Source organism: Cinclus cinclus, chromosome 1 (assembly GCF_963662255.1).
Source record: "Cinclus cinclus chromosome 1, bCinCin1.1, whole genome shotgun sequence".
In the NCBI taxonomy this organism is placed as follows: Eukaryota; Metazoa; Chordata; class Aves; order Passeriformes; family Cinclidae; genus Cinclus; species Cinclus cinclus.
In genome coordinates this window covers 105510354-105537316 of record NC_085046.1, presented here as the reverse complement: position 1 = coordinate 105537316, position 26963 = coordinate 105510354, and the positions used below count along the sequence as shown (strand labels likewise).

The 26963-nt window shown below is 39.1% G+C and overlaps 1 protein-coding gene across 1 annotated transcript in view; it reads left to right on the top strand.

Moving 5' to 3' along the window:
• The window catches only part of TMEM241 (transmembrane protein 241), a 55397-nt gene that overhangs the window by 8981 nt on the left and 19453 nt on the right, over nt 1-26963 (top strand). The window contains exons 4-13 of the mRNA XM_062501179.1: nt 887-968; nt 4163-4240; nt 5618-5643; nt 7317-7368; nt 8496-8544; nt 10558-10603; nt 11555-11590; nt 17835-17869; nt 19120-19189; nt 21879-21972. Coding sequence (XP_062357163.1) covers nt 887-968; nt 4163-4240; nt 5618-5643; nt 7317-7368; nt 8496-8544; nt 10558-10603; nt 11555-11590; nt 17835-17869; nt 19120-19189; nt 21879-21972 — 568 coding nt within the window. The remainder of the gene's footprint in view (nt 1-886; nt 969-4162; nt 4241-5617; nt 5644-7316; nt 7369-8495; nt 8545-10557; nt 10604-11554; nt 11591-17834; nt 17870-19119; nt 19190-21878; nt 21973-26963) is intronic.

The window sequence follows — 26963 nt, the reverse complement described above, 5'->3', positions numbered from 1 at the left end:
TCCACTTTCATTCAAAGCTTGGGAAGAGTGAATGGGTCAGCCATGTCTTTCTTCAGTCCTGGGATGCCCTTGATTCAGGCCTTTACCTCACAGCTACTCCTTCCTTCCCTTGCCAAAAATGTTACATTATTCTCTCTGAAATTTACCACCTACCTGATCCTTTTTTTCCCTTAAGCAACAAGATCAAAAATAGGAAGAGCGCAAGTTCTGAAGCCCCTTCTCAGAACTGAAACCTGACCCTACTGCAGTAACCGTGGCTAAAAAAAAAAAAAAATCAGATCAATCTGATGACTTCATTCCTCCATTAGTTCTCAAACTGCCTCTAGGAGTTTGGCTTAGTCGAAGGAATATCATTAGGAAATCTCAAGAGGTAGGCTCCCACAGAGACAATCTGATCTTTAGGAAGAATCTCTTTGTAAATCTGGCTGAGAAATGAATGTGTGGGTGGCCAAGTGTATTTGTACGTAGTGCAAATTTGTGCTGTTTGTGCAAGTAAGCCATTTTATGCCTTCATTTGTAAGGTTTCGTTCCTTTCACAGAACACCAAGGAAATTAGTTGAAACGTCTCTTCTTGAAAACCAATGGGAGTAATTTCTAAGGGAGGAAAAAAAGAACCCCACGATTTTGGAGGGAGAGGAGCCAGGGAAAGAGTAAAACAAAAAATATATCTGCATTTAGTTCCTCTCTTGGACAAAAAGAATAATTTCTGACTTGGACTCCTTAGCAAATGGGAGGAATACTGAGCAATCAGATACTGACTTTAATGTGCATGTTTGAAACTAATGTACATATATGCATATTATTAAATTCCTTGCAAACAACTGTTGCTTTTTTAAAAATGTAAACAGAATGTGGTGAAATAAAGGGGTTTTAATTGTTTTTGCAGATCTGAAATCCTGTCATGGCTTCCTGCATCAGTACTTTTTGTGGGCATTATTTATGCTGGCTCCAGGGCACTGTCTAGATTGGTAAGAAATGAACCAGTAGAAATCAGTTCTTTATTACCTCTACTTTGTAAACAAAGATCATTCCCTTCACACAGTGTTTAATGCTGCTCCTGGGTTGAGGGAGAAGGAGGGAGGAGGGGTTTAAATAATAGATCTATTGTTAATGGACCTAATGCAGTGGTCCAATTCTACTAAGTATCCAGAAACATCTCTGTGACAGTCTGAAGCACTCAGCATCTCTACAGAGTACTCAGTGTTTTTCTGAACAGTTCATCAGTGGTCTGAATTGTACCGGTGGTAGGGAAGAGGCTGAACAAAACACTAACTGTAACTTTGCAAAACGAGGAATGGAGTTGTGGGATCTGTGGGAAATCCTTCCAGGAAACTGATGAAGACCATTTCAGTGAGAAGGATTTGATTATTTTTCTTTGAAAAAATGAAATAGAAAGTTGGAAGTAGATTGTGGAAAGGGTTAGATTACTCCATTTTATGATTTATTTGCATCACAGTAATTTACCAAATGTTTACAGAATGCCAAATCTGCTTCCATGAAACTTGGATGTTTTATACTTAAATTATACAGTCTTCTTTTTAAAAAGTAAAATAAATTAGTGGCATTTATTTTTTTTAAAAAACCAACAATATCTTGCTGCTGTTGGGTAGTCTGCAAGCTCAGATCCTGCACTAGTTCCCTTCTGCATTCTGTCAATGCATCTTAGTGTAACTCCAGAGCCAGCTTGCTCCTGTCACCTCCTCAGCTCTAAGGAGGATCAAAAGAGCCTTTTTATCAGATTCTGATTGTAGTGATTCCTTGAAAATCTCAGTAGAGAGATAGAGCAGAAAAGAACAGGAGGTATCTGTTCTCATAAGCAAGGGAGGGGGGCTTATCTTGGACACAAATAATCTTGGGAAAGCACAGGCGTGTGCTCAGAAGCCCCATGCTCCCAGACCAGCTCTGTCTCAGTGTGATTGCATTTACTTCCTCTTGCTTCCTTGTCCAAGGAAGTTCCATTGGACTTCTTTGGTGGTAAGCAAAGTCTCCTAAAGAAAGCCCTGTCTGGAAGCACCAATAAAACCTTGGCAACAGCATCTTTTCTGCTTGCTCCCCTGGGTGATGGAGGAGCTAAGAATCACATCCTCTCTGTTATTTCTTCTTACTTCCTTGTCATCCTGAAAGTTACTGTATTTACCTCCTGCTCCTGCTCTGGTCATTCATCTGTGAACTGCACTGGAGTGGCAGAAGGGCTGTGAAGAGTTTTGATTTGTATCCCAAACCTTTCTTAAGGCACATCTCACATTTCTTAATGGCTTTTGTTGTGCATGAATGGGGATTTAGAGATCTAATTCTGTGGCCATTTTACTAGGCAAGACAGAAGTACAAGCAGTCTTAGGCAATAATTATCATGTGCAGCCTTTTAATGGAGCTAAATTCAATCCTATGTAGAAGCTTTACTTATAATAACTTTGTGTACAACAGTTTTATGACGCAGTGAGAATGAAAGAGGACTCTCCCAAACTCATAGATGAATTGGCTCAACAGCGTATTTTAATTAAGTGGGTTTATTCCTAAAGCAAAAATTATGTGTATTTTTATTACCAAATCCAAGGGGACCCACTTTCAAACACTCCTGTATACTGGCAAAGCTACAACTTTAATCTCTGTTTGTGCCTCTTCCCAGAGGTGCTGGCAATCTCCCCAGACCAAGGATTCAGGGCTAGAACTGGAGGAGGACTGCTTAGCTCTGGACTGTGATGATTAAAAAAAGTATGCAGAGCCATGAGGGGAGATTTGTGCAGAGTCTATTCACCCTGCCTGCCCAAACAGTAAACCTTTCTTTTCATGAGCATTAAGCCCACTCACAAATTTAGGAAATACTTGCATCAAAGGCAATAGACATATGGAGAAGGTTAAGTGGGCTAGGCAAACTGGAGCCATTGTTGGCTCCAAAGTGCATTTGGAAGAGCCAAAAGCAGAAGAGAGGAAAGAAAAACCAAAAAAGTTGGTTTCACAAAGGGAAGAATGCAAATTCTGCTGTCAATTTTCCTTGTTTATGGGTATTTCTTGTATTTCCTATTACTGTGTCAAGCTCAGAGTACTTTTATGTTAAATACTTCTGGGTTTATGTTCTCAGTTATCCAGCAACAAGATTGAGGATTGGTTTTCAGTGCTGGTGAAGCTGGGTCCAGCAACTTCATACCAGTTGTGTTTGTGTGATTTTCATTCTTATTTTGGTGCAACTCTTGTGGTTATGGATATACCCCAGTTGTCATTATGACTTAAAATGTTTAATGAGCAATGCTTATTGGCTTTATGTTAAAGAAAAGAAAATTACAGAAAATCTGCAATGTCACATTTGAGAAATATTTACTGCTTATATTACCTGATACTTAAAGGTTTGGACATCACTAAGAAATTAATTTGTTCTCTGCTGCTGTGATTTAATTACCCTACACGAGTGGGGAAATACTGCTTCCTAAAATGGCTTAGTCCTTAGATTATCTTAATCAGAGCAGAGAATTGCTTCTGTTTCAGCTGTCTGAGAGACCATGAATCTCATTTGGAGGAAGTATTATGAATTAATTCTGGTTGGGTTTGCCTGGGGCAATGGGTGTTTGATTCATTATTGTTATCATTGGGGTTTGTTTCTTAATGCTTTCATGTTGGGATGGTGTCCAGATACCTTAGTGGGTATAATTTCAACATCATTTGCGTATGAACTATTGCATTTCTATCCTAATTTTGGGCAGCTCTTCCTAGGAGTAACTGAAAGCAATCACCTAAAATCATCTTGCCTACAATTGTGTTGCTAGGAGTCACGCTGTATTCTTAGTACCAGCAGAGATGGGACAACAAATGAGAACTGTTTACTGTGGAGGCTGAAGATCCTGGATCAGAGAGGGAAAACTAAAGGCAGAAACCTGGAGCAAATCTCACTGAGGCAGCTGAGTACAAACAAACTCACTGAGCACTCAGCAGTGGGAGACACAGCAAGTAGATCTGCAGCAGAGTCTGCATTTAAAGATGCCTGTGATCGTGTGCTAGTGATTGGAATGGGTTTAGTCTCTTTTAGGTGGCATGGCATGGGTTTACAGCTTCAAAAACAAAACCCCAAACCACAGACATGTGGGACAGCTGTCTCTAGGAAGAGTGCCCCTTCCTATGTGTGTGACTGCTGTGGGTTGATATGAGCATTTTTGTTCTCTCCCCATGGCAGCCGATCCCGGTGTTCCTCACTGTGCACAACGCAGCAGAAGTCATAACCTGTGGGTTCCAGAAATTTGTGCAGAAAGAGGTAATTGAGCTATCAGTCAAGGTAACTCCTGTGGTAGAACTGCTCCAGAACAAGATATCTAATTTCTCTTAATACAGGCATTAATGCCATGTACTTTTCTAGACTCACTCTAATAGCTACTCATTAATGAGACCCAGAGAGAGCTTTTTGCTGTTGACAAATATCTATACTGATGTCTCCTTTTCCCCTTTGGTTGATGAAACACTACAAATGCATATCACCAGCTTGATCTGCATTTTTAAGACTGGCTTGACCCTGCTTGTTTTTTCCTTTTGAAAATTAATATTCCCTCTCTCTCACGACCCACATAAAGAAGCTCATTGTTTGAGCTGGGAGGAACAAGGACTATGCTCTTAGGTCTAATCAGTATAATAGATCACGTGTATTGTATGATTACAGATAGATCATATATCCACATAAAAATGCAGGAGGAATGATGCATTTTTGAATTTGTTTTGAATGCCTGAGATTCTGCCCCTATGAAAGTCATCAGAATAACTCCTGTACCCTTTTGTAAGAGCTAGGTTTTTTTCTCACAAACTGCATTGGGGACCCTTCTTTTTCTACTTTTTTTGAATTTTTTTTCTAACTGATTACAGAGTTGCTGTGTGAGCTAACACTGGGAAATCATTCATCACAAAGTTGTTTCTACAGTGGCCTCTGGCTTGCTGTGAAAGGCATCTTCCATTCATTATAACTGTTTTCTGTATAGAAGGCAGATAAATGAGTGTTTACTTCATCTAACAAACAGAAGAGATCACTAAGGTTATGCTTAAGGGACATAGCAGTCAGTACCATGGCATGTCCCTGTGTCATTGTCCTCTGATAAGTGTCCCTGTCAAAGTGTTTCATATTTTCCTTCTATGTCACAAGCTTATGACTCCTCTCTTTAAAAACAAAAGCACTACAGACAAGGATAATGCAAACACAGTCCTGACTGGAAGCTTCTCAGGAATAATTTCATATCAAAGAATTGGGAAAATTTAATGAGTTTAGATCAAGACTGATTTTTATGAGGTAGTACCTAGTTAGGAAAACTCAATATTTGAGTACATATGTTACATGGTTTTGGTGTAATTCAAGTCAAGTTTTAGGAGCAGGTATAAGGTTCATGTCTGGGTTTAGGTTTACTTGATGGTAAATAATCTGAAAATACAATTCAATGTGAAGTAGGCTGATCCATAAGTCTGATTTTTCTTCAGGAAATTAAATTTGCTAAGCAGTGCTCAAATTTTGAGTGCTGCTCATTGAAGTTTTAAAGTGTGTGGTGCAGTAAGGTCAGCTGTTGTCACTTTCCAGTTTTTGGAAGGAGAAAACACTATTTTGCCATTTTTATCATTACATTTTAATGTTTTAATCATGCTTTCTTTTTTACAGCAGACCTCTCATCTGAAAGTCTGTAGGTAAGCTTTTAAAACTACTCAGATTCAGACTTGTTTTGGCTCCAGCTTCTGTATTTGCTTCAGATAATGGCACACCAAAACAATGAAGAATGTAAGGCACATTCCTCTGAGCGGTGAGCCTAAATTGCAACATAGGAGTAATTAATTTTTTTTTAACAATTACTTGAATAGTTTGATATGTTTTTTTGTCCTTACAAAAATGAAATGAATGAAAAAACAGTTTTCATCACAATGCCTTTGGAAAGGCTTGCAAGGTTTGAACTTCCAGTGGGTAATTGTAAACAGTAAGAGGAAGATAATTAATGGGTAAGAAAGTAGCTGAAAATTCCCTTCCTTAGAAATGAAAGGTACATGAGATCCATTTCTGTTAGAATCATTGATAGTGAGCTGGGGGTCAGCCTCTTCTGCCACGTCTCAAGTGAAGGGACAAGAGGAAATGGCCTTTAATAACACCAGGGGAGATTCAGATTAGATATTTGAAAAAAAATTCACTACAAGGGTGGTTTGGCATTGGAATAAATTGCCCAGGGCAGTGATGGATTCACCATCTCTGAAAGTGTTTGAGAGTTGTCTGGATGTGGCACTTGGGGATATGGTTTAGGATGATTTTGGTGGCACTGGGTTGACAGTTGGACCGATGATCTTGAAGGTCTCTTCCAGCCTTGAGGATTTTGTGATTATTTGATATTAAGCTGCACAACTACCAACCCTTGTTGGCCCTGGTTATTTAGGCTTTGAAAAAGAGATGAAAAGGGACAAAAAAGTCAACCAGTCATGCATGAAAATTTTGATTCTGTGCCTCCACATTCTCTTGAAGAATGGATATTTGTTGTCTTCCACATCCTGTAATCTTTGAGCTGTACTTTAGAATGGATAATATTGAGTTATTTAGTGTACTTAAAGGCATTGTCTTCCTAATTTCTTCCTGTTCTTTCCATTATCTGACTTACTGTGGCCTTGTCTTCTCCACTGGATTATTGTCAAGGATACAGTTCTTTTATAATCTTTACTCTGTCTTTTCCCATGCCCTTATAGAATAGGAAAATAAGCTGCAAAACTAAGTGTATGTTAATATTAATAGTGACAGTCCACAGAAATTCCACATCAGTGTATTCCATGTAGCTTGAAGAAATGCTGACTCAGTCACAGGTTAAGAATTTATTTAGCCTAAGTCAGTGGTCTAGCAGAGGACTTGTGCTGTCCTTAAAATATTTCTAGTGTAACACCAGCTGCTTCAACCTTGCTCTGTGCTCTGGAGTAACAATGTCACTTGTAATGGAGTCATGTCTGCTGGAATTGCTGTAACAGGCAATTCATCTTAATGAAAGAAATTTTTGGTAGCCATTCAGTCAGAAATTTGAGATCTTGACTTTCTGAAAAAGCCTGGGGAAGCCAGATGGCTAGTGGAGAAAAATATTCTCTAGCAAAAAAAATGTGTTTTCTGTGTTTTCTGCTGCTTCTCTTCTCATAAAGCTTTGCTGTGTACAAGTTGTGAGGAATGCATAATGTAAAAATTCTGATGGCACAAATTACTTTTTAATACAGAATAAGAAAATTAAATAAGTGAAGTGTCAGTGTAATATTGACTAGAATTGCCTCTACTTTGCTGAGAGTACAAATCCAGGTTGAAAGCTTTTGGTCTTGCAGGTTTTTTTTCTTTCTCCTCTCCATAGTGTCCTGTTCCTCCTGGCAGCAGCAGTGTGCCTTCCTTTGTGTGACACACAGGTGAGCTCTGCTTTGTAAAGCAGCTCTAGCTAGGCCTTGATGCTTGACATCTTGTTAGCATATGAGGGATTCAGCTTTTACTGGTGAGCTAGAGTAGGATTCCTGCAAGGGAATTGTAAATGTTTGCTCTTGCTATGTTTTAGGCTTGCTGTGTTTACTGTTTTTGCATCACGGTAAAGCCTCTGAGCAGTGTGGGCATACAGTTCTTTGGTGAAGGTGGTCACTGGGGAAACCACGATTTGACTTCTTAAGAAGGCTTACAGCAAATCATTTAGGTTTGAATTAATTGTGTGTACTTTCAGGAATTTCCTGAATTAGTTTTGTATTCACTGTACACACTTTCTGTAGCTACCTGAGAAAGAAAGAAGGTACCTCCAGAGAGTGCTCTGTCCAGCAAAGATCTATTCATTGGAGATTCTCTTTCAGAGATTTAGGAAAACTTGCTTTAGGTACCTCGGTTAATATCAGAAGTCAGATGAGTCTGGAACTTGTCTGGACACATCTGATCAAATGTGGCCATTGGAAGTGTTGCACCTGCACTAGCTCTCGTCATAATTCATGATGCAGAGCAGGATCTCCTGGTACATAATTTCTTACCTGAAAGCAGACATCTAAAATATGCCAGGTGAATTCCTCAAAAATGTTTGGTTTTCCCTATTGGTTGGGAAGAGGACTTACTTTGCTCGAACAATTGTCTATTTGAAGACCTCTTTTGGATACTCTGTTTAGTTGGAGCCTTGGGGAGAACTGCTTAGGGGCTTCAGAGGTTCAGGGGGGGAAGGAGACAAGACAAAAACCTTTGTGATGGTCCTCTGATTGCCTTGCCCAACCCTGATTGCCAATACAAGACTAAATATGCTGGGGCCCATATGCTCAGACTGCTTAAATTGGTGTACACATCTGAAATAGAATTATTCTTGCTGAGAGCCTGCATAATTGGCATATGCCAGGTTTCTGAGTGTGAGAAGAAGAATTTCAGTCCTCCTAGTCTCCTTAAGTAATTTTCCTTTTCTTTTTAGCACAGCTCCCACTCACTGTACTTGCTTTGCAAAGCTCACTGCAGAGAAATTGCAATATGTATGTTTACATGATAGTGCTTTTATTTATGTAGACGTTCTTTATTGCAGTTTGATCCAAATGGATATTTATGGGCTCTAATTCACTTGATCTGTGTTGGTAAGTAATTTTTTTCAAGAAAAAGAATTAGGAAGAGTAAATGTGTTGGAGAAACCAGTTTTATCATGAAGTTACTTATATTTGAGACTCTATACATAAGAAACTCTTGGAAAGAATGAAGATCAGTAAATATAAGAAAGTGCATTCTTATTATAGCTTTTTTGCTGAAAACAAGAACAGAACAAACTGCATATTGCAGTCTGTTAACAGTGGATGAGAAAATGCGCACACAATATTAATCAGGATAAAGCTTTTCTAAAAGGTTGTTTTTTGATGGTTGCCTGCTGAGAGAAACTTCTTTCTGAGGGGAGAAGAAACATGAAAAAAACAGGCAATAACTTGTACTTGGAGCTCTATTGTGCACACAGATTTTGTTTTAAAACTGAAAAAAATGTAGTAAATATCATGGATTATGGTCCCAGAGGAAGAATGTTGAAATGTTGGAATTTTAGGCAATTATATGCATTTAAAAAAAAATAATAACAATGAGTTGCATAACCTATCAGGTTTTCTTTTGTCTCTTTTTCAGACCAAATGTTGATTTGGATAAATTGTAGCTGTTCTTTAAAAAGCTAGAAACAGTCACACCAGAAAATCTGAAGAAAACAAGAGTAGTAATATTTAACTAGGAGATTTTTTTCTTTTTAAGTGTTTTGGGTGGATAATAAGAGACTTGTATTTGATTCTTATCTGTCCTATTTACTGAGTGAGTAACTCATTCATATGTTAAGTCTTGTCTGCAGATTAGGGATGTTTCCTTCTTTATTTCTTCTATTCATATTGTAAAATTTTCAGGGAAGAGGTAATATCTTTATTCCTAGGGAGGTCTAGAGATCCCCATTTGAAATGCTGTTAACCTACATGTAAGAACTAGTTTTTGGTTTTCTGAGAAATATTGGATGGCAAACATTTGCTCATTTATATAAAAAGTAAAATCTATGGATTTTCCACTTCAAATACTTTTTTGCTGTGATGAGTGATGTTCTTGCTTTCTCAAAGCCAGGGAGTCCTATTTGTAAACCAGTGTTTGGTCATGGAGGTGGAAAATTGCTTAGAGAGTCTTCAGAATGCTTCATTTGTGTGTTTGAAATGTGTAGGAAGTGCCAACATAATGTTTATGCTTAAAATATAGCTGCCTTCCATTTCTCTTGGTTTTGAGGGTTGTTGATATCACTATTGGGAGTCACTTGTGTAATTAGATTTCCTATCAGCTGAAATGAAGGTGCTACGAGAAAGGGCAAACAGATAAACTATCTTACTGCATAGTAAATCAAGATAGAGCATTACAGAAAGGACATGTGTTCTACCCTTCAACTTGTGTATTGGAGGCAGAATTGAGGATATCTATTTCGTAGTGTTCTACTGGATTTACTTTTCATATTCTGGTTTTCTCTGTCAATCAAAAATATTAGCCCAAAGCCTTAAGGAAAGAGTCTGAAAAAATAGAGCGTGAAGCTGTGTCATTTCTTCCTTGAGTGCTCAAATCTTTACCCAGGACAGAAATGGAACCTAACAAGAGTGGATGGGTGGGTCAGGAATATAAAGGGCTTACAGACACTAGAGCTGAGAGAGCTTTGAAAAAGAAAGATGTCTCAGAGCCAACAGCTCTATGTAGATGAACATATTTATCATAGAATTTACTCCCAAAATGGTGTGGGCTGAAGAATCCATTCTGTGGATTCTACATACACTTTTCTGTGTGTATTTACACACAAAACCATGCACACACACACACACAATTCTTCTTTGTTGTTTCTGTGAGCTAGGAGATGTCTCGTCCTCAGAAGGATAAGCAGAACCACAAGGCATAACTGTGCTCAGACCTGATAACATTTTGAAAACCATTAATGTGAAACAATAGGTTCATTTTACTCATGATTTAGGAATCCTGTGTGCTGTGTTGCTAAACTGCAATTCAGAGAGGTTCCATGTCTGCTAATACCACGGCCAAACATGCTGTTGTTTGTCAGAATGATTGCACGTTATGGCAATTACATGTCATCTCAATTACAGGAGCTTACAAAGTATTTCACAAGCTGTGGAAACCTGGATCTTTAAGGTAATGTGTTTTCTTATTCTTTTATCAAGAGAGATGACTGTGATGCAGGGAGCTCTTCATGATCAGCAGGAGCTGGGCCACTCCTGGTTAATCATTAATGACTTCTCTTGCAAGATGAGCCTTATTTATTGTTGGTAACAAAAGTATGTGGTTATTGATAGTTATACTGCTAACTGGAACGCTGAATTAGTTTTAAACAGTATATTACCCAAGGGTGATGACTCAGCCCTGGAAAAAGAACCCCTAATTACTGGTACAGGTGTTAAGAAGAAATGTTAGTCTGTGTTCCTGTGGAAAGCTGCATGATTTTAATATGTCAGTGTCTCCCTTTGTGACCCAGTCTCAAAAATGTTCAGCAGCTGGTGACTTACCACAGGATGGGAATGGCTGAGTACCCTAAATACCTTGAAACTTTGCACTAATCCCATGTGCATGTTAGAAATGCAACTACACAATAGAAGTCTTGGAATCAGGTGGCATTTCATGTTCACAGTATCTGTAATGTGCTGTTTTCTTTATAGATCGAGATTCGTAAATAGACACTGCATAAGATGTATAATATACATGCATGGATAAGCTTATTTATATAAAAACCATTTTCTATCTCTGGTTAAAGGGTCTTAATTTTTATCAGTCTCACTTTATCTTCACTTTAAATGAAACTCTACTGACAGTAACAACAGAAATAATGTGTGGATCCTGTCCAAATTAATATGTTGGTTAACTGATAATTAATTTATTAGTGTTGATAAAATTATTACTCTATTATGTTTATAATGTATATAACTATAATGTTAGTATTACCCAATATAACCTTATTATATAGTGTAAAATTAATATAATGTAATATTACAGCATTACTGCATATTACTGCTTAATATATTGATCTATTACACCAAATGAAGTGCATTGCTAAAAATAAAACCTTTTTTTCTTTCTGTCCTCTCCTAGTGATCTGGACCAACAGTACATCAACTATGTATTCAGGTAAAATGAATAAGTCTTTGATACACCACAGCTGTTTTATTGTGGTATATGTTTTCATTTTCAACCATTCCTTGTTGAAGAAACAGCTACCACTACTTAAATGTATTTATTTAGCAGGAGATTCACTGAAAGAACAGTGCTAAACTGTATGGTTTAGCAGCTGAATTTTTTTGGCTCCACTTGTAGATGGACATGCCAATATATACCCGAGAAGGTAACGAGGTGTTAATTATGAATTTTTAAATCATCTTGTGCACAACTGATCTATCACTTCCAGAAATAATATTTACAGAGTAACTCCCTGGCAATACCCACTTCAGAAAATAAAACTTGTACAAAATTGCCATATGAGGAGGTAGTGATTACAAAAGTACTGTGTTCAAAGAACATGAGCAGTAACTGATTGTTCAGAGCACCATTAGTGGGATTGAGTAATTCTGACTTTCAGTTGTTTTTCTGATTTGGAGATATACCAGTGGCTTGTTATTTTGTAGCTAGTGAACGAGTCTGAGTCACTGACTAGATTCCCCTGCTTTTTAAAATCCAGTCCTTTCTTCAAGGAGCCCCAAACCAGGACATTCAGTGTACGTGGCTTCTGCTGGGTTTTTGTGAGGCTTTATTTCAAATAAGGCATCTGGAGACTTGATTCAGTTATCTTCCATCCTTGATCACACCTAATATATGTTGGCCTCTTTTCTTGAGTTCATACCTAAAGTCATTTGGGAGCACTGTGAAATATGAATAATAAATTCAAAGAAAATCCTTCTGGTCAGAAGGAATGAGAGAGGGAGCAGAAGTTGGGAATAAGTATAACAAAAGTGAAGTTGTGCCAGTCTATTTGATTAGATGGATATATGCTCTTGTCTGACCATATGAAAGATCCTTGATAGGACTACATCAGGGACGCCAGTGCAGGACAGTTGTTTTCCTTCAATTCCCATTATCTCGTGAGCATTGTCAGTAAGATAACACTGTGCATCTCTTTCTGTTTTAGTTCAATCAAATCTCCTATTTCCATAAATAAGTAATGCAGGCCTCTGCTTTTGCTTTTATGATTCACCAGGGTCCCATTAATGGACAATATCTGGATATCAGTTTGCTTGAAGTAGGCTCTTGTTTAAGTCAGTTGTTGTTTTCCATCTACTATGAAAAGCAAAGCAAATCAATTTTACACAAAGAAGGTAGGTGTGTTTATTGAGATTTTGGAAGAATTAGTCATGGAATTTACAAATATGCTGCCACATGCAGAAATAACCTATGAAGTCTGGAATGAGATGTAGCTACTTCTCTGTATTGAGGGGAAATCATGAACCAAACAGTAAAATCAATTGATTTTTTTTGTTTGGCAGCTGCCTGACTATCTCTCAGTTGTCACTTTAGTTGAAAATTGCGTCTAGATCCGAACATTTAAATTCAGATTTTGGCAGAAAGTCTTAATTTTTCAGCTTTGAAAAGTCAGGGCTGGGTTGCTTCTCTGTTAGTTCATAATCTTGTTCCTTTGAAGTCTGTGAACTTGTGTCCAGCAGAGAGCAGGAGTCCCACATTACATGGAAAGTATGATAATATATTTGAAAGCTTTTGAAAGGGAGAAACTTCTAGCTAAGGAACTGTGAGTTGCAGTGGTATATGTATCTTAAAACTGTTCTTTTTACAGAAAACAAACAAACAAACAAACAATCCAACATTGGATTTGTGCAAATTGGAAGATGGCTATTTTCAGCATCTGCTTAAGAGCAAAAATTTGTTACCAAAGCTCCCACAGTTTTTCCCCAAGAAGAAGCTTAAAGGTCAGCATAGCTCACCAGATGATGGTGCAAAGCAGCTTGCTGGAAAACAGGTGGCCTAAGGGAAGTGGCAAACTAGATGCTTATTTTTTTGGCTTGGGTCTGTATATATCTGTATGTCTATGAGTCTGTATGTGTATGTATTTCGATGTGTTAGAGAAGCATTTGGATCTCGTCTTGCCTAGGGAAAACATGCAGTGCCATGGACAATGGGATAAGTGACATCTGAATTATTTTAGAATTTTGTTTTGTCAAAATAGCTAATGTCATTTGAAAGGGTGTAAAATTTGGCAGAAGCTCTCTCCTCATCTCTGTGGCGCCATGACATGCCACCTCAGTGTCTAATGGGGCTAAAATCCTTCTGCTGCAGGAGGTACTGGCAGGGTTTGTCTCTGTGTGAGACCTCTGCACATGTAGTTATCTTAGAGATCACTGCCACTTCCCAAATCTGGATGAAGCTGTTCAGTGTGTCTGAGAGCTGTGTGGAGCTGTACACACAGCTTTACTGCACAAACTTCATTTCTGTAGAAAACAATCAGAACTACTTTAAAATATCACTGACTGAAGGAATCCTCTCTGAATGAGCACTAATTCTTCATACAGCTCTGGGTCAGAATTACTGGAGACGTGGATTGTCTCTGTCAGAGGGTGCCAAGTGCTGAATTTTGTGATTTAGAAGGTGTTAAGGTATATGCTGCTTCTTCTTTTCAGGCCTTCCCAAGGACTGTTCTGGCCATGACAGGTTCCCAGGACAGGACAGTATAAGGTGGTACTAAAGGCCTTGTCTATACAAGCATGATTGTATGTTCCTGTGATTTATGAAGGAACTTGCCAGTGTGGTATCAGTGCAACTTTCTGCTCTTAACACTATTATCCATAGGTCTTTAAAGCTCCTTATTTCTTACCTAGATCAGACAGCTGACATGCAGCTATGTGGGCACAGCCAGATAGTGTTTCGAATCATTCAGTCTTTTAGGTTGGAGAAGACTTGAGGTCATTGAGAGTATTAACCAAGCACTACCAAGCCCACCACTGAACCTTGTCCCTAAGCACCACGTGTCTCTTAAATGCCTCTAAGGATGGTGACTCAGACACTGCCCTGGGAAAACCTGTCCTGATGCTTGAGTCCAAATTATTTTAGTGAATTAATTTTTCCTAATACATAGAAAAAATACATAGGATTATTGTAATAGAGGCTGTTCAAAGTATTTCTCAGTATGAAAGCACAGTTGTACTCTACTGAGTGTAGAGACAGCCTGCATAGAGCAGATGAAAAGATCTGCCACAAATCCCTGGATGTTAGAATCTATCAATATGTTAGAGTACAAATAAATAAATAAATAAATAAATAAAAAAGAAGGCTCTGTTGGATGCTGCCAGAAGTGCAACTGAAATGAGCAGTCTCCTAACATATGCTGTCCTTACACACCATGCACTGTTTCTTGTTTTAAAATATGGAACAGTTTGGGAGAAAAAACACCCTAAGTAAATGTACATGAATGGGAACTTTCCAGAATCAAACAGATCTGAAGAAATATTTGCTGATTTTGAAAGTCTGGTGTTCTTCTCACTTCATCACTTCCAACATGATTATTCAATGGCTTTTAAAAAGGGAGACAGACCAGGAACAAGTGTAGGAGGGAAAGCAGAGCTGTGCTATGCAGAGAAGGGAGGGGTCATGTTGCTTCTCTGTGGCCAGCCCCATCCAATTCATCCCTCTCCCTTGTGTTTAAGCATCTGGGGCAGGGAGGAAGTGAAGAGGGTCAATGTACTTCCAAGATCCTGCCTCTAATCCTCCAATCCTCTTGATCCCACTTCCTTTTTTAAGCTGCAGTTTTGTATTTCTCTGTACTCTGACTTCTGCATTAATGTTCTACTTCCTAGTGTTTTGTTTTGTTTTTTCTTGTAATCTTACATTTTCTTTTATTCCTTTCTGTTCCTCTGCTTTTTTATCAAAGGAGGAGCCAGATTTCTCCTCCTCAGCAGGTGGAGAAATGTTACTATGAAGGGAGGGGTAGTAATGACTGCCTGGCATGTTGAGGGAGACATAAATGTCTTAGAAGCAGGTTATAGCTCATCTTGGGCTTTCTCCTATGCTGAGGCAGTAGAGAATTTTTACTTCTTGTGAAGAACCTCCAATAAAGTTTCAGTACACCCCAATATCTGTCCCTGTCTGAAATTTGTTCACAAAGTCATGCCCAGATGGCATAGCAGCCATTGGTGAGGAGAATTTCAAATGGTGGATAAATGGCACTGACAAAGGTATGAGGTAAAGGCTCTTCTCTATGCAGCAAAACTACATCTGGCTTCTGGAAGAGCTGCTAATCTGTCACTTTTGTGAACTAAAAATGCTGCAGTCGATTTTCTGCAATAGGGGAGGGCAGCTTTGCAGGCATAAATTGCTGTTCTTGCTGACAAAACCTCTTTTGAGCCAGAAAGGAAACCACGAGTGACCAATCCCTCAGTATTGAGTACAGGGGGAAAAGAGAGGAGCAGAGAAATCCAGTGTGGGGAATTTGTTTTTGCTGCAGCCTCATATCCAGGCTGTCCTGCTAGAAACCTCTGAATCCCTAATCTGGTTTAACAGCATCATCGTGTCTTTTTTACTGATGCTTCATTCAGAGCAGAGCTACAGAGCAGCTGTAATGCCATCTAATCCATTTGCCTTAACCTGCCCTGCACCTCACATTTAAGGTTTTGTTTTCTTCTGATGTTTTCTTTTGGACCAAAACCTGGGGTGTCTGTTAGGCTTATCAATTCCTCTTAGTTGCAGAAGGAAGTTTCTCTCTGTCTATTTCCCAGTCTCAGTGGGTTTTTGTTTAAAATATAATAATTCAGCAGGAAAGTGGAGAAACATGGTTTAGCCCTACTTCTCATCACTGTTGATGCAGTTTCACTTGCCCTGTCAGTCTCCTGTTTTCTCTGTTATTCTGTCAAAAGCATTAGACCTTTGCTTCCTTTTCTTTCTTTACCAGGAAACTGAGGAACTGTTTTATTGTGAATTATTATTATATTATTAACTGTTTTATTGTGAATTTATTGTGAATTACTCTTGGCATCCCTTTACAGGGAGAGCACCCATGTGTGGGGAGGAGGAGTAGGGCAAATTACCTATTGTAAGTGATCTGCTTTGCCTTGTTTAATACCTTTGTGGCAATAATGTCTTTTAAAAGCATCTTTTAAATATTGAGAATTTGGACATACTGTACCATGTGATGCCTTTCAAAGACTTACAAAATGGGAAGCCTAAAACACCTGTCTGTCTTTCCCTCATAAACACTTTGCTCCTTCAGCCTGTTGTGTTCCACAGCTGATTTTAGTGACAAGCTTCCCCCCAGGGCTTCCTTGGCCATGGGATTTGCACGCTCTTTATGGTTCCTTCTGCTGCAGGTGACTCTGTGAATGATGCTGGATTTCACAAAAGCTTGCCAAGGGTAGGTGGCCAAGCATGGAAGCTTGGTTGTATAGAGAGCTGGGATCAGCTGTGAGTGAACAGGTTTGGAAATGGTAGCTGTGTTAACACTGGAAAAGGGAGTTGGCCTGGAATGCTTGAGTGGTCATAACATTAATGAATGCCTTTTTACCTCTGTAAGTGCAGTGCTTGTTGCTCATCAAGAAGCAAACTTCTAAGATGCTATTTTCTTCTTCTCCCACTTGTCCTTAGTGTTTGTCATGGATGTAGGTTGTTGATAGCTGGAAGAAGCTGTAGCTCTACATGCATATCGCTTCTCACAGCACCCCAGAATGTTTCTGTAGCCTTCTAACCCTGGAAGCTATTTGGAATGTAAAATTAAAAAAAAAAAAAAAAGAAGAAAAAAAAAGGAAAAATCTACAAGAAGAATCAGTAACACCAAAAAGGGCTCTGTAGAACTTATACTGCAAATTACAAAGGGTGAGGTCTTTGTAAGACCTCAGAAAACTTAAGTGATAATACTTCATATAAAGAACTGGTAACAGCTGGTTTTCTTGTTTACTTGTATCTGAAAAGTATGAACTATTTGGGCTGGTACTTGGTTTTATTTTCATGTGTTTTTAAACTTATGCAATATTCAGCATAAGATGGAGCAACAACTGTACATTGCAACTTTGATGGTTTAAAAATGGAACAGAAGGAAAAGCTTCTTCACTAGAAGGGTGGAGTGGCTGTGAGACTAGTTACACAGAGAGGTGTGGGATCTCTATGCTGGTAGGTTTTTGAGACATGCCTTTCTGAGACAGAACCAGAGGGCATGATCAAATATTTGTGATAGTCCTGCTTCAAGTCAGAAATTTTATTATGTGACCCCAGACATTCCTTTCCAAACAACTTTTGTTTTCTTTTAATTGATACTTGTGTCTTGGTTATTCTACTTAACTGGAATAAGTTTCACCATGAAAAAACAAACACAAATTTGTCAATTTATAGTCTTCAGCCCATGTCATAGATTCTGTAGTATCAAATTATTTTTTTTTTTTTTTAGTGTAGTGCTGTTGGCCTCTGCATCCCATCCAGCAGGTAAAGTGAACTGAGTTCTTCCTTTTTTAGATTTCCATGTTGCTCTGGCTTTCTATGCATGTTTTTAGAACCATTAGGACTTCTGCCCTGAATATGACCAATATTATGTTATCATGTAGGAAGAGGAGAGAAGGGGATATAGCTTGATGTAAGCTGCATGATATTTCCCAATACCATTCTTAGCTGTCCTTTGCAAAGAAGCGATATGGGACGGACAACAAAGAACAGTTTATGAGGTGGTTCATGGTAAAGAACAAGGATTCTCTAAGTCAACATGTCCTCTTCAGAGCAACATCCCAGCAGTCCATATAGAAATGGGTTTCCTTCCCTGCATTGTCCTCTCTGCTATGCAGAGTTTTTGTTTTGTTGCTTTCATAACATAGATCCCTTTGCTTTGGCCCATGGCAGGATTTGAAGTAGCGACACATCAGGTGGTAGAAATGGAGAAATTTAATATTTTATGATGGCTAATATTCCTACCTTCTGGTGTGTTCATAATTAAGAGCATGAAGATGATTTATTTGTTGCTTTCATTAGACATTTGTTCAGCCAGAAAAACAAAGAAGGAAGCATTTAAAGAAACATAAATTCCTGCTTTTTCCTGGTGGTGCAGATTGTGTATATAGGAAAACCCCACCAGGAGAGACATGCATGTTAAGCCAAACAGTCCTGCATTTCAAAATGTGAAAGATGGAGCTTCTTGCAAATCTGTAGAGCCTGAAGCCCAGAGAACCCCTGAAATGGCCACCAAGAACAACCAGGGCCCAGGTTCCTGGAAATGCAACTATTTGAGAGCTCTACTTAGACCTAGGAGAGCTATTTAAACCTCTCAACATGCTCTGTGTTACAGAGTTCAAATGCCAGAGGGGGAAGCAGCCACCATATGTCTGTGTTTCCTGTTGTTTCAGTAGGAGCTATCACATGCTGTGCAATAAAAGAAGTGGATATGATGCATGTCTGTCCACTGGCAAGTGTTGCTTAAGCAGGATCTTCTGAATAATAGCAAAGAATACTCTTAGGTATCCCTTTTCCCTTTTTCAACCAAAGGCAAGATCTGGCTAGAAGCAAGGTCAGCCAGAAATCATTAAACACATCAGAAATGTGGAAAGCATCGCAAATGAAAAGTCAGCCAGCTGTAAAGGCTCAAAGGAATGTTCAACTAGTAATGTTCATGTAATTGCTGTTGCATTGCTTGTAACAGTGGGTAATTTTTTTTTCCCACCTACTGAGTGTATTGCTTTGTCCCTCAGGTGATCTCTTCAGTGCCTTGGATTTTCCATTCCTGTACTTCTATAGGTTTCATAGCAGCTGCTGTGCCAGGTAACCTCTCTGTAACAGGTCGTGTAAATTTTTTTCAAAATAGGATATTCAATAGACTTCCAGCCTATACTCTCAGTTATAAAATTTGTAGCATGTAAAGCTTTACTTATACTAGTTTCTACTGCCGTAAGCCAGTAGAATTACAAAGAATAAATCTTTGCATGTCTGTGGATATGCATTTGGTGGCCTGAGATTCAAATGTGCTGAAAGTATACGTGTTTCCTTGAGTGAGTGCATTCTGATTGCCAGTTCCCAGTCGCCAGTAAAATAATGTTCACCCAACGTAGCAAGGCTTTGATACATAGCATGTCTCAAATGCTTCTGAAGTTAGATTAGCTCAAACTTGCTGTTCATAGCAATTACTAAGTATTAGTCTTCAGCAGTATATGGGTGTACATGGATTTATTTGCCTGTACAGTGTTGTTATTTGGCAGAATGCCATTTTGGGTAAAAAGGAAAAGCTTTATCAAGCCTTGCATTATTTTCAGTAGCAAAAGTTTCACTGCATACTGGCGTAATTCTCATAGGACAATATAAATATGTTTCCCATAGGTCTTAATTTTTTAAAAAATTCTTGTCTTCCCCCCCAGTCTTTTACCAAACTAAAGTATTTTGTAAGAGGGGGAAAAAAAAAACATTTTTATGCTAACTAATGGCAAAAATATTTCCTGACTGGGGTTTCCTGACTTGTATCTGGATTTTCTGTTGAAAGGGGATATTGAAAATGATTGTTAAACAATTTCCAGTGTGCATAGGTTTTTGTTATATTTTTCCAAGTGTGGTCTAGCCACACTACAAGTAACTTGCAATTAGGTATTCTCTAGGTAGGTGAAATCTATTTTTCTTGAAGGTGAGGTCTAACTGCAGACACTAATGGATATCTGTCTAACCCAGATATTCTTCTATTCCCTTCATTAGAACTTTACCTCTGTGGTAGCTTCCCACTTCTGTTTCCATTGGCCCACCTTCAGTACATGTGCAGTAGATAGCACTGTACAGTACAGGAAGGGGAAGGGAATGGTTAGATGGAGAAAAAACATCTCAGTTGCCCTCCTACATTTTATAATCTAGTGTCCTTGTAGATATGTGGGATTTAGAGGAAAATCTGTGCAATGTAAGGTAAGGGCAATTCATGCAACTAAATCTACTGCCTCTGCAGAACGTCTGGAGCATCAGAAGTAAGGTGCAAAGTGTTCCATTTATTTAATGAAATAAATTGGTGTTAATTGAGGCATCAATATTTTAGATATTATAATTCACTGTTTCACTTTTTAATGTCTTGAGTTGCACTAAATATCTTCAAATCTAAGAGGCTGAAAGCCCTTCAGAGCAGGGCAGAAGATCTAGAATAAACTTAAGCTGCTGGACTCTTAAAAGTATGGGCAATGTTGGTTCATTGTACTCACTCATTTCTCAGAGTGGAATGCTGTACTGCTCAGCGCCCCATTGTCTGCAACAAGTTGCTGAGTTTAGGCCTATCCTTTGTCATCAAAGCAGCCAGCATCTTCTTCCTTGGCTTCAGACTTCACACAAATCCCAAAGGATCTTGTGTTATGGCTCAATGCAAAAATTCCTAATGCCTTCTACTCCTGGGGAGTTATCTTACCCTGCTCTTTGGTGCCTGTATGGACATGCAGCTGAGATGGAACTTGCCCACATCTGTTGTGCTGGGAGCCGCACTCGGTTGATATACTGGAGCCCAGCACAGAATTTCTCACCTGAGGAGCCACATTTTCCACCCTTCCTGCTGCTGTAGAGAGGGCTCCAACTGCATGCAATCACTGTCCAGAACAGCATACCCTCTGTGAATACCAAGGCATTTTTGCTTCACCACCTGTCTGCTGTGTTGATCCTGTCTCCTTTCCCATGCAGCTTCCCACAGCACGCTGTAATCTCTTATGCCTCACAGTAATTTGTGCCTTACAGAATTTGAAGTTTCCTGCTTGCTGATTTACACTGTTCCACTGGTTCACAATCAGTGTGTTGTACATATGTCACAAATGAAATAAAATCCAAAGCCAAACCTCATAAACTCCATGAAGTCTGGTGAGATGTGGAACAGAATTTCCTTAAGGATAGTCTTAGCTACAGGAGTGCTGGGATTGCTGTCCTATAAGAACTGAGAATCAAAATTCTCTTAACTGTTGGCAGAAAACTTTGGAGTATCCTGTTCTCAGCACTACTGAGCCATCTATTTGTTGTACAGTAAAGATGTATTTGACTTCCTAATTGGAATTTAGGCTTCATGAAGTTTGAACAGCTTGAAAGCTTCAGGCAGAAACTTTCCAGTGGTTATTTTTTCAGTTCAAGGCTCTGTGGAGGTTGAAGTGAGTTAGTTGCCAAATATGTGTGGTTCCTACTGAAATTAGCATTGCTGTTATTCAGAGCCATTTCAATGCCTGAAGTTAATATTTCACCTCATGTTTTCAATAATCTCTGCTTTTCTGATTATGCAAGTGCATTAGAGACCAGCCATATGAGTGCCAGACTTACTTTATTCAGATTCTAGTCACTGACTGAACAAAACCCTAGATGTACTGGACATAATGTAAGCTTCTTGACCACCAGCTTTCTTTTTACAAATGGGATTAACACTGCAGTTCTTCATTAGGAAAACCAAGATGCCTGTAAGAGGTTGTTTAGTTGAAATTAAGAGATTTTATTAACAAGCTTGTCCCCTCCCTTGCAGCGGACTGTTGGGATTCTTTCTGATGTTGCACACAGTGAAGCTAAAAAGCAGCACAACCTCAGGGCAATATGCAGCCTGGAGTTTTCTTGCAAAGGTAAGAGAAAGACCCTCACAGGAACACAGTGGATCTGTGCATCTCACAGGAGAACTGAGGAATTCCTCCATCTCTCTAGCTTCTCTTGCTATTCCTTGATGCTTCCTTGGTCCCGTCTGTGCAACCTGCATATAGACCTAAGGCAACAAATATCAAATGTGTAATATCCCAGGATCATTATCTGAGATTAAATACTGTGTATAAACTGAGTCTAACGGAACTGGAATGATTATTGCAGCTAGGGATTTGGACTACTGAATCCCAGTAATACAAACCTATACTTTCCAAAGGAGAATACTCCTTCTGTGAGTGTGTGCACCAGCCATTGTTTACAGTGTGTCTTTCCTGAGCCAGGAGTTACAGCTAATTCCCTGAAGTTCAATACCAGAACTCTCATTGTTTTTGTTGTAGGAGAGAACTGAGGATGTCATCTGTCTTGACATTACCAGGGTTTTTGGTGCTATGTCCCACAATATTATTGTATAGAAATTAGAGTACTACAGTCTGGATGGGCAGACAACTAGATGGGTAAAAAAATGATTGGAGGATCAGGTTCAGAAGGTAGAGGTTAATGGTTCCTACTCTAACTGGAGTCTTGTGACAAGTGGAGTGGCACAGGGGTCTGTCCTGGGTTCTTTCCTATTTAGTATCTTTATTGAAGAATGAGAAGTACAAGAGTACACTCACATTTCCAAGGGACACCAAACTGGGAGGACCTGTTGACAACACTGGAGGATAGGGTTGCCTTCCAGAGGGATCTGGACAAGCTGGAGGAATGGGCCAGCAGAAGTCTTAGAAAATTCATCAAGGGCAGATGTGAAGCCCTGCACATGGGAAGGAAAAGTCAGAGGCAATAATAGAGCCTGAGGACTGCACAGTTGGGAGGCAACTCTTTGGAAAAAACCCTGAGATTTTAGTAGGCAGCAAGCAGTACATGAAGCAGCAGTGTGCCCTAGCAGCTGAAAAACCCCTAAGTATCCTGGAATGTACTTAGGATAGACAGTAAATTAGTAGAAGTGTTCATGACCCTCTCCTCAGCATTTTTTAATCGACATCTGGAATAGGGAGCCTTGTTTTAGGCACCTCAATACAGGGAAGATATTGATAAACTGGAGTGAGTTTGGCAAAGGGTTGCCAGGAAAGTCAGGGGACTGGATCACTTGCACTCTGGGGAGTGATTGCTGGACCACCAGGCTTGTTCACCCTGAAAGAGGGACATCTTTGGGAGCACTTAAGAAACAGCAGCCACTCAGTAGCTATGGAGAAATCATCCAGAAGACAGATCCAGGCTATTCACAGTGCTGTGTAGGGGTGTGTAAAATAAACAGGGAGGTTCATATTAGATACAAGGGAAAATTTTTTCACCCCAAGGACAAGTCAAGCAAGGGCAGAGGTTGCCCAGGAAGGCTGTGCTGTTTCCGTCTTTGAAGGTTTACAAGACCCAACTGGATAAAGCCCTAAGCAACTCAGTCTGACCTCCTGAGGTCCATTCCTTCTGGAATTATGCTATGATCTGTTGATCTAGGGTCTGGCTGTGCTTGATTTAAGCTATTAACTACTCAGTTTTTCAACTATCAGTAATCAATGCAGTCAAAAGAGCTTGTCAGACTCCTTTGCCCTGGTTAGATTTTACTTTGTTTCATCATTTTCAGCTAGGTCATCTGAAAACCACAACCTTCCGATGTGGTTTGTGATCTCACCTTTCCTACCACAGTAAATGAAGCTGTTACATTATCACCCCCCCCCCCCCCCCTCCAAACCATAGATTTGCATAGAATGCTTCTTTTGAAACTGTAGTCAAATGAGTCTGGTTTTTTTCCAGGGATAACAACAGTGGAGTGATATGACTTTGTGCTTTGCAAGCTGTCTCTCGCTGTGCAAGTCAAGTGGTGTTTCTCACTAGTTTGAGTTTCTTCCAAACTTTCTGACTGTGCAGATTTTAGTACATTAGCTTTCTTCTTGCTCCTTGGTAGCAAAGTAAACTGATCTAAAACTTGCTCTTGAGTATTTTTTGTTGTTGTTTTTGGTTGTTTGTGTGTTTGTTTGTTGTTGTTGCTTTGTTTTGATTTTGTTTAACTTTCTGTCTTGGAGATTGGAATAACTGGCTCTGTTAGTAGGTGTTGTGAATGAGGGTAAATGGTTCTACATGTGGTATTTATGACCTACTGGAAAAAAATGCAGGCAAAGATGTGTTGTGAAATATATTTTAAGCAGATTTGGGTCCGTCCCAGCTGAAGTGGATCAGAGCCATTAAGTCTGGACTAGATCAAAGTTTTCCCAGAGTTCAAGGATTTCTAGATTTGTGAGGGTTTGGCCATATCTAGACATAAATGATACAAAGTTTATTCTAGCCACTGTTGTCAACGAAATGATGTGCCTTCATAGCAACTAAAAACTTGTCCCTGTGTCACTGGGAGGATTTAATCTGATTTTAGCCTTAAAAGTGTGTGCTTTTTAATGTACATGGTTTAATTATCTTGCTTGGAAGGTTTTTGTCACAGAGCAATTAGTTCTGTTCCTGTTGTAGCTTCTAACCCAGTGGTCAAATTATACTTCTTATCTTAAGTTTGAAGAGGGAAATAATGATGAAGACATCAGATTCATCTGTAGCACTAATAATTTTATCAACGCTAAAAGTGTTTCTAATGTCTTCCACTAGTGTTTTAAAGCTTGCTATGTGACTTATTTTTGAGTTCCACCATACTCATCTAAGGATGCATGAGGAGCATGGAGGAACTGCTGCTCCAAGTGCTGAAATGCAGCTGATTTGGGGTTAGAAGTCAGTGAATGCTTGAAAAGTTTGGAAGCACCATACCATCAGTTTAGAACACGGATCAAAGCAGAGACAGACAGACAGAAAACAAGAGCTGAACTGGAGCTTGCCTTAAGAGTAGGGGCTGATCTACCAGCTCCCAAAAAACTCTCCCAAGGAAACTTGTATCTATAAGGAACTATAGATTTATGTACTGAATAGTTAAGATTTGATTTCCATCTTTTTGGTCATTAATACTGCTTCCTGCAGGTGTTTGAAAATGTTAAAACTATGTACTGATCCAGCTCAACATTGCCCAGGTATGAGGGCTGTGTCAGTCACATCTTAAATCATTGTAAGTGCAGAAAAGCAGCATTTAACTAGCACTGTAAAAATCTGTTTAAGTGTCTGGCTCCCTTAAAAAAAAAAAAAAGAAGGAAGTTAATGTGGATAAAGAATAAAGATAGAAAGTATTTGTATCTGGACGTGCAGAATGGGATCCAGTGGGGGGAAAAAACCACCTCTGGTCACAACAACAACTTTGCGTTCCCATATGAGCATTTTTCTTGGATTGAGTAGTGCACTAGATCTTCCTCTTAATCTCTCAGACTGACTGGAGTTTTCACCAGCAGTTGGAAAGGAGCAGCGTTTGAGGCCAGAATATGTTTATCTTGCAAATGAGCCAAGAAAGGAGAATGCTGTAGTCCTCAGACAGCAGCACAGGCCTCTAGGGAGGTGCAGGGAATCGGAAAATCTGTTTTCCATTTGGATGCTTTGTACCTATATGGGACTGATGAGCTGGGGCTGAGATTGTTGTCACAGCTTCATTTCCAATAAATTAACCATGAGATCTGATCGGCTCTGCTTTGCATGTCCAAGGACACATTCTTTGTGAAGCCCACATATTTGGCCTCCCTGCCCTCTAATTCTTCATTCACTTAAAAACTGGAGCTGGGTTGTAACTTGTTGTTATGAATTTTCTTTGGCTGTGGCAACTTAATCAATGCATGAGGTTTTTAAATTCTTCCCTGTAATGATTTCTGACAGCTTTCATGTCAGAGCATTGCTTTGTACAGAGACAGATGAAACACAGGTTTCATCTGTGTATAAAGTCCTGTGTGATAATTATAGTGATAAATGCTCTCTGCACTTTTTCTGTGAAAGTAGATAGTGTATGTGTTAGTTGTATCTCTATAAATTCCTGAAAAATTACAAAAAAAAAAAATATCAGTGAAGTGGTCTGTATTTAAAAAAAAGAGTTTTTAAGAAGTCCAAAAAATATGAAATGCTTTGTCATAACCTTGCACAGATTTAATCCCCAGAAGAGCAAGGATTTGGAGCTGTTCTGAGATTTCTTGTTTTAATTTGAAAGCTGTGCTAGTATCATGGGTCTTGTACTGGAAAGAAAAAAACTGGAGATGCTCATATATCCAGACAGAAGCATCTGGTGAGAATGCTAATGAGCTCTAACAGTGCTGTCAGTGAGCTAGTTTTGATTAAGGTTGCCAATCTATATCTGGTGATGAAGCCTGTTAGGGTCTCTAAAAGTTAAGCAGCAGAAATAATTTAAATCATTAATAGAATGGAAAAATCCAGCAAGGTACTGGTTACTTATGAATTCATATTCCCATATCATGTTTAGTGTTATCCTAATTAACTTGTAGTATGGAATTCAGCTTGTTTCCAGTAGGAACCTATTAAAGCAGCTTGTTATAAACAGGAAGAAAAGATGGGAAGGTCAGTGGATTTTGAATTCTCTTTTTCTTCCTCCCTCACCTGAAGAAAGGAAATTGAATAACTGAAATTAAGTACCATTGAGGTTTACACTGATTTTCCTATGCATGGGTTGGAAGGAAATATAGAATAATTGGATCAGGAGTATGCAACTATTTTCTGTATAAACATCCCAGGCACTATTATGTAACTATAATTTATCTGAACAGTGTTGGAGATTCCCTAATACATAAAAGCATCCTCTGACAGCTGCTTTGGTTCCTTGTTTGTTAACTTTAGATGTGTATGCCCCAGGTCATCCTGTGTTTAATGCTGGCTGCCAGACATTGCGAAAGCAGCTTTGCAGAAGTGTCTGAAAGCATCTCTTATCTGTGGGCTCTGTGTACCAAGTGTATTTATACTCCAGCAGGTTTAGTCTTCCCCCCAAATACATAGGGTCTGTTCAGAATCCCTCCTGCTATTCAGAATGACTCCTGTAATCTTGGATTTTATATTTTGTGTCTGT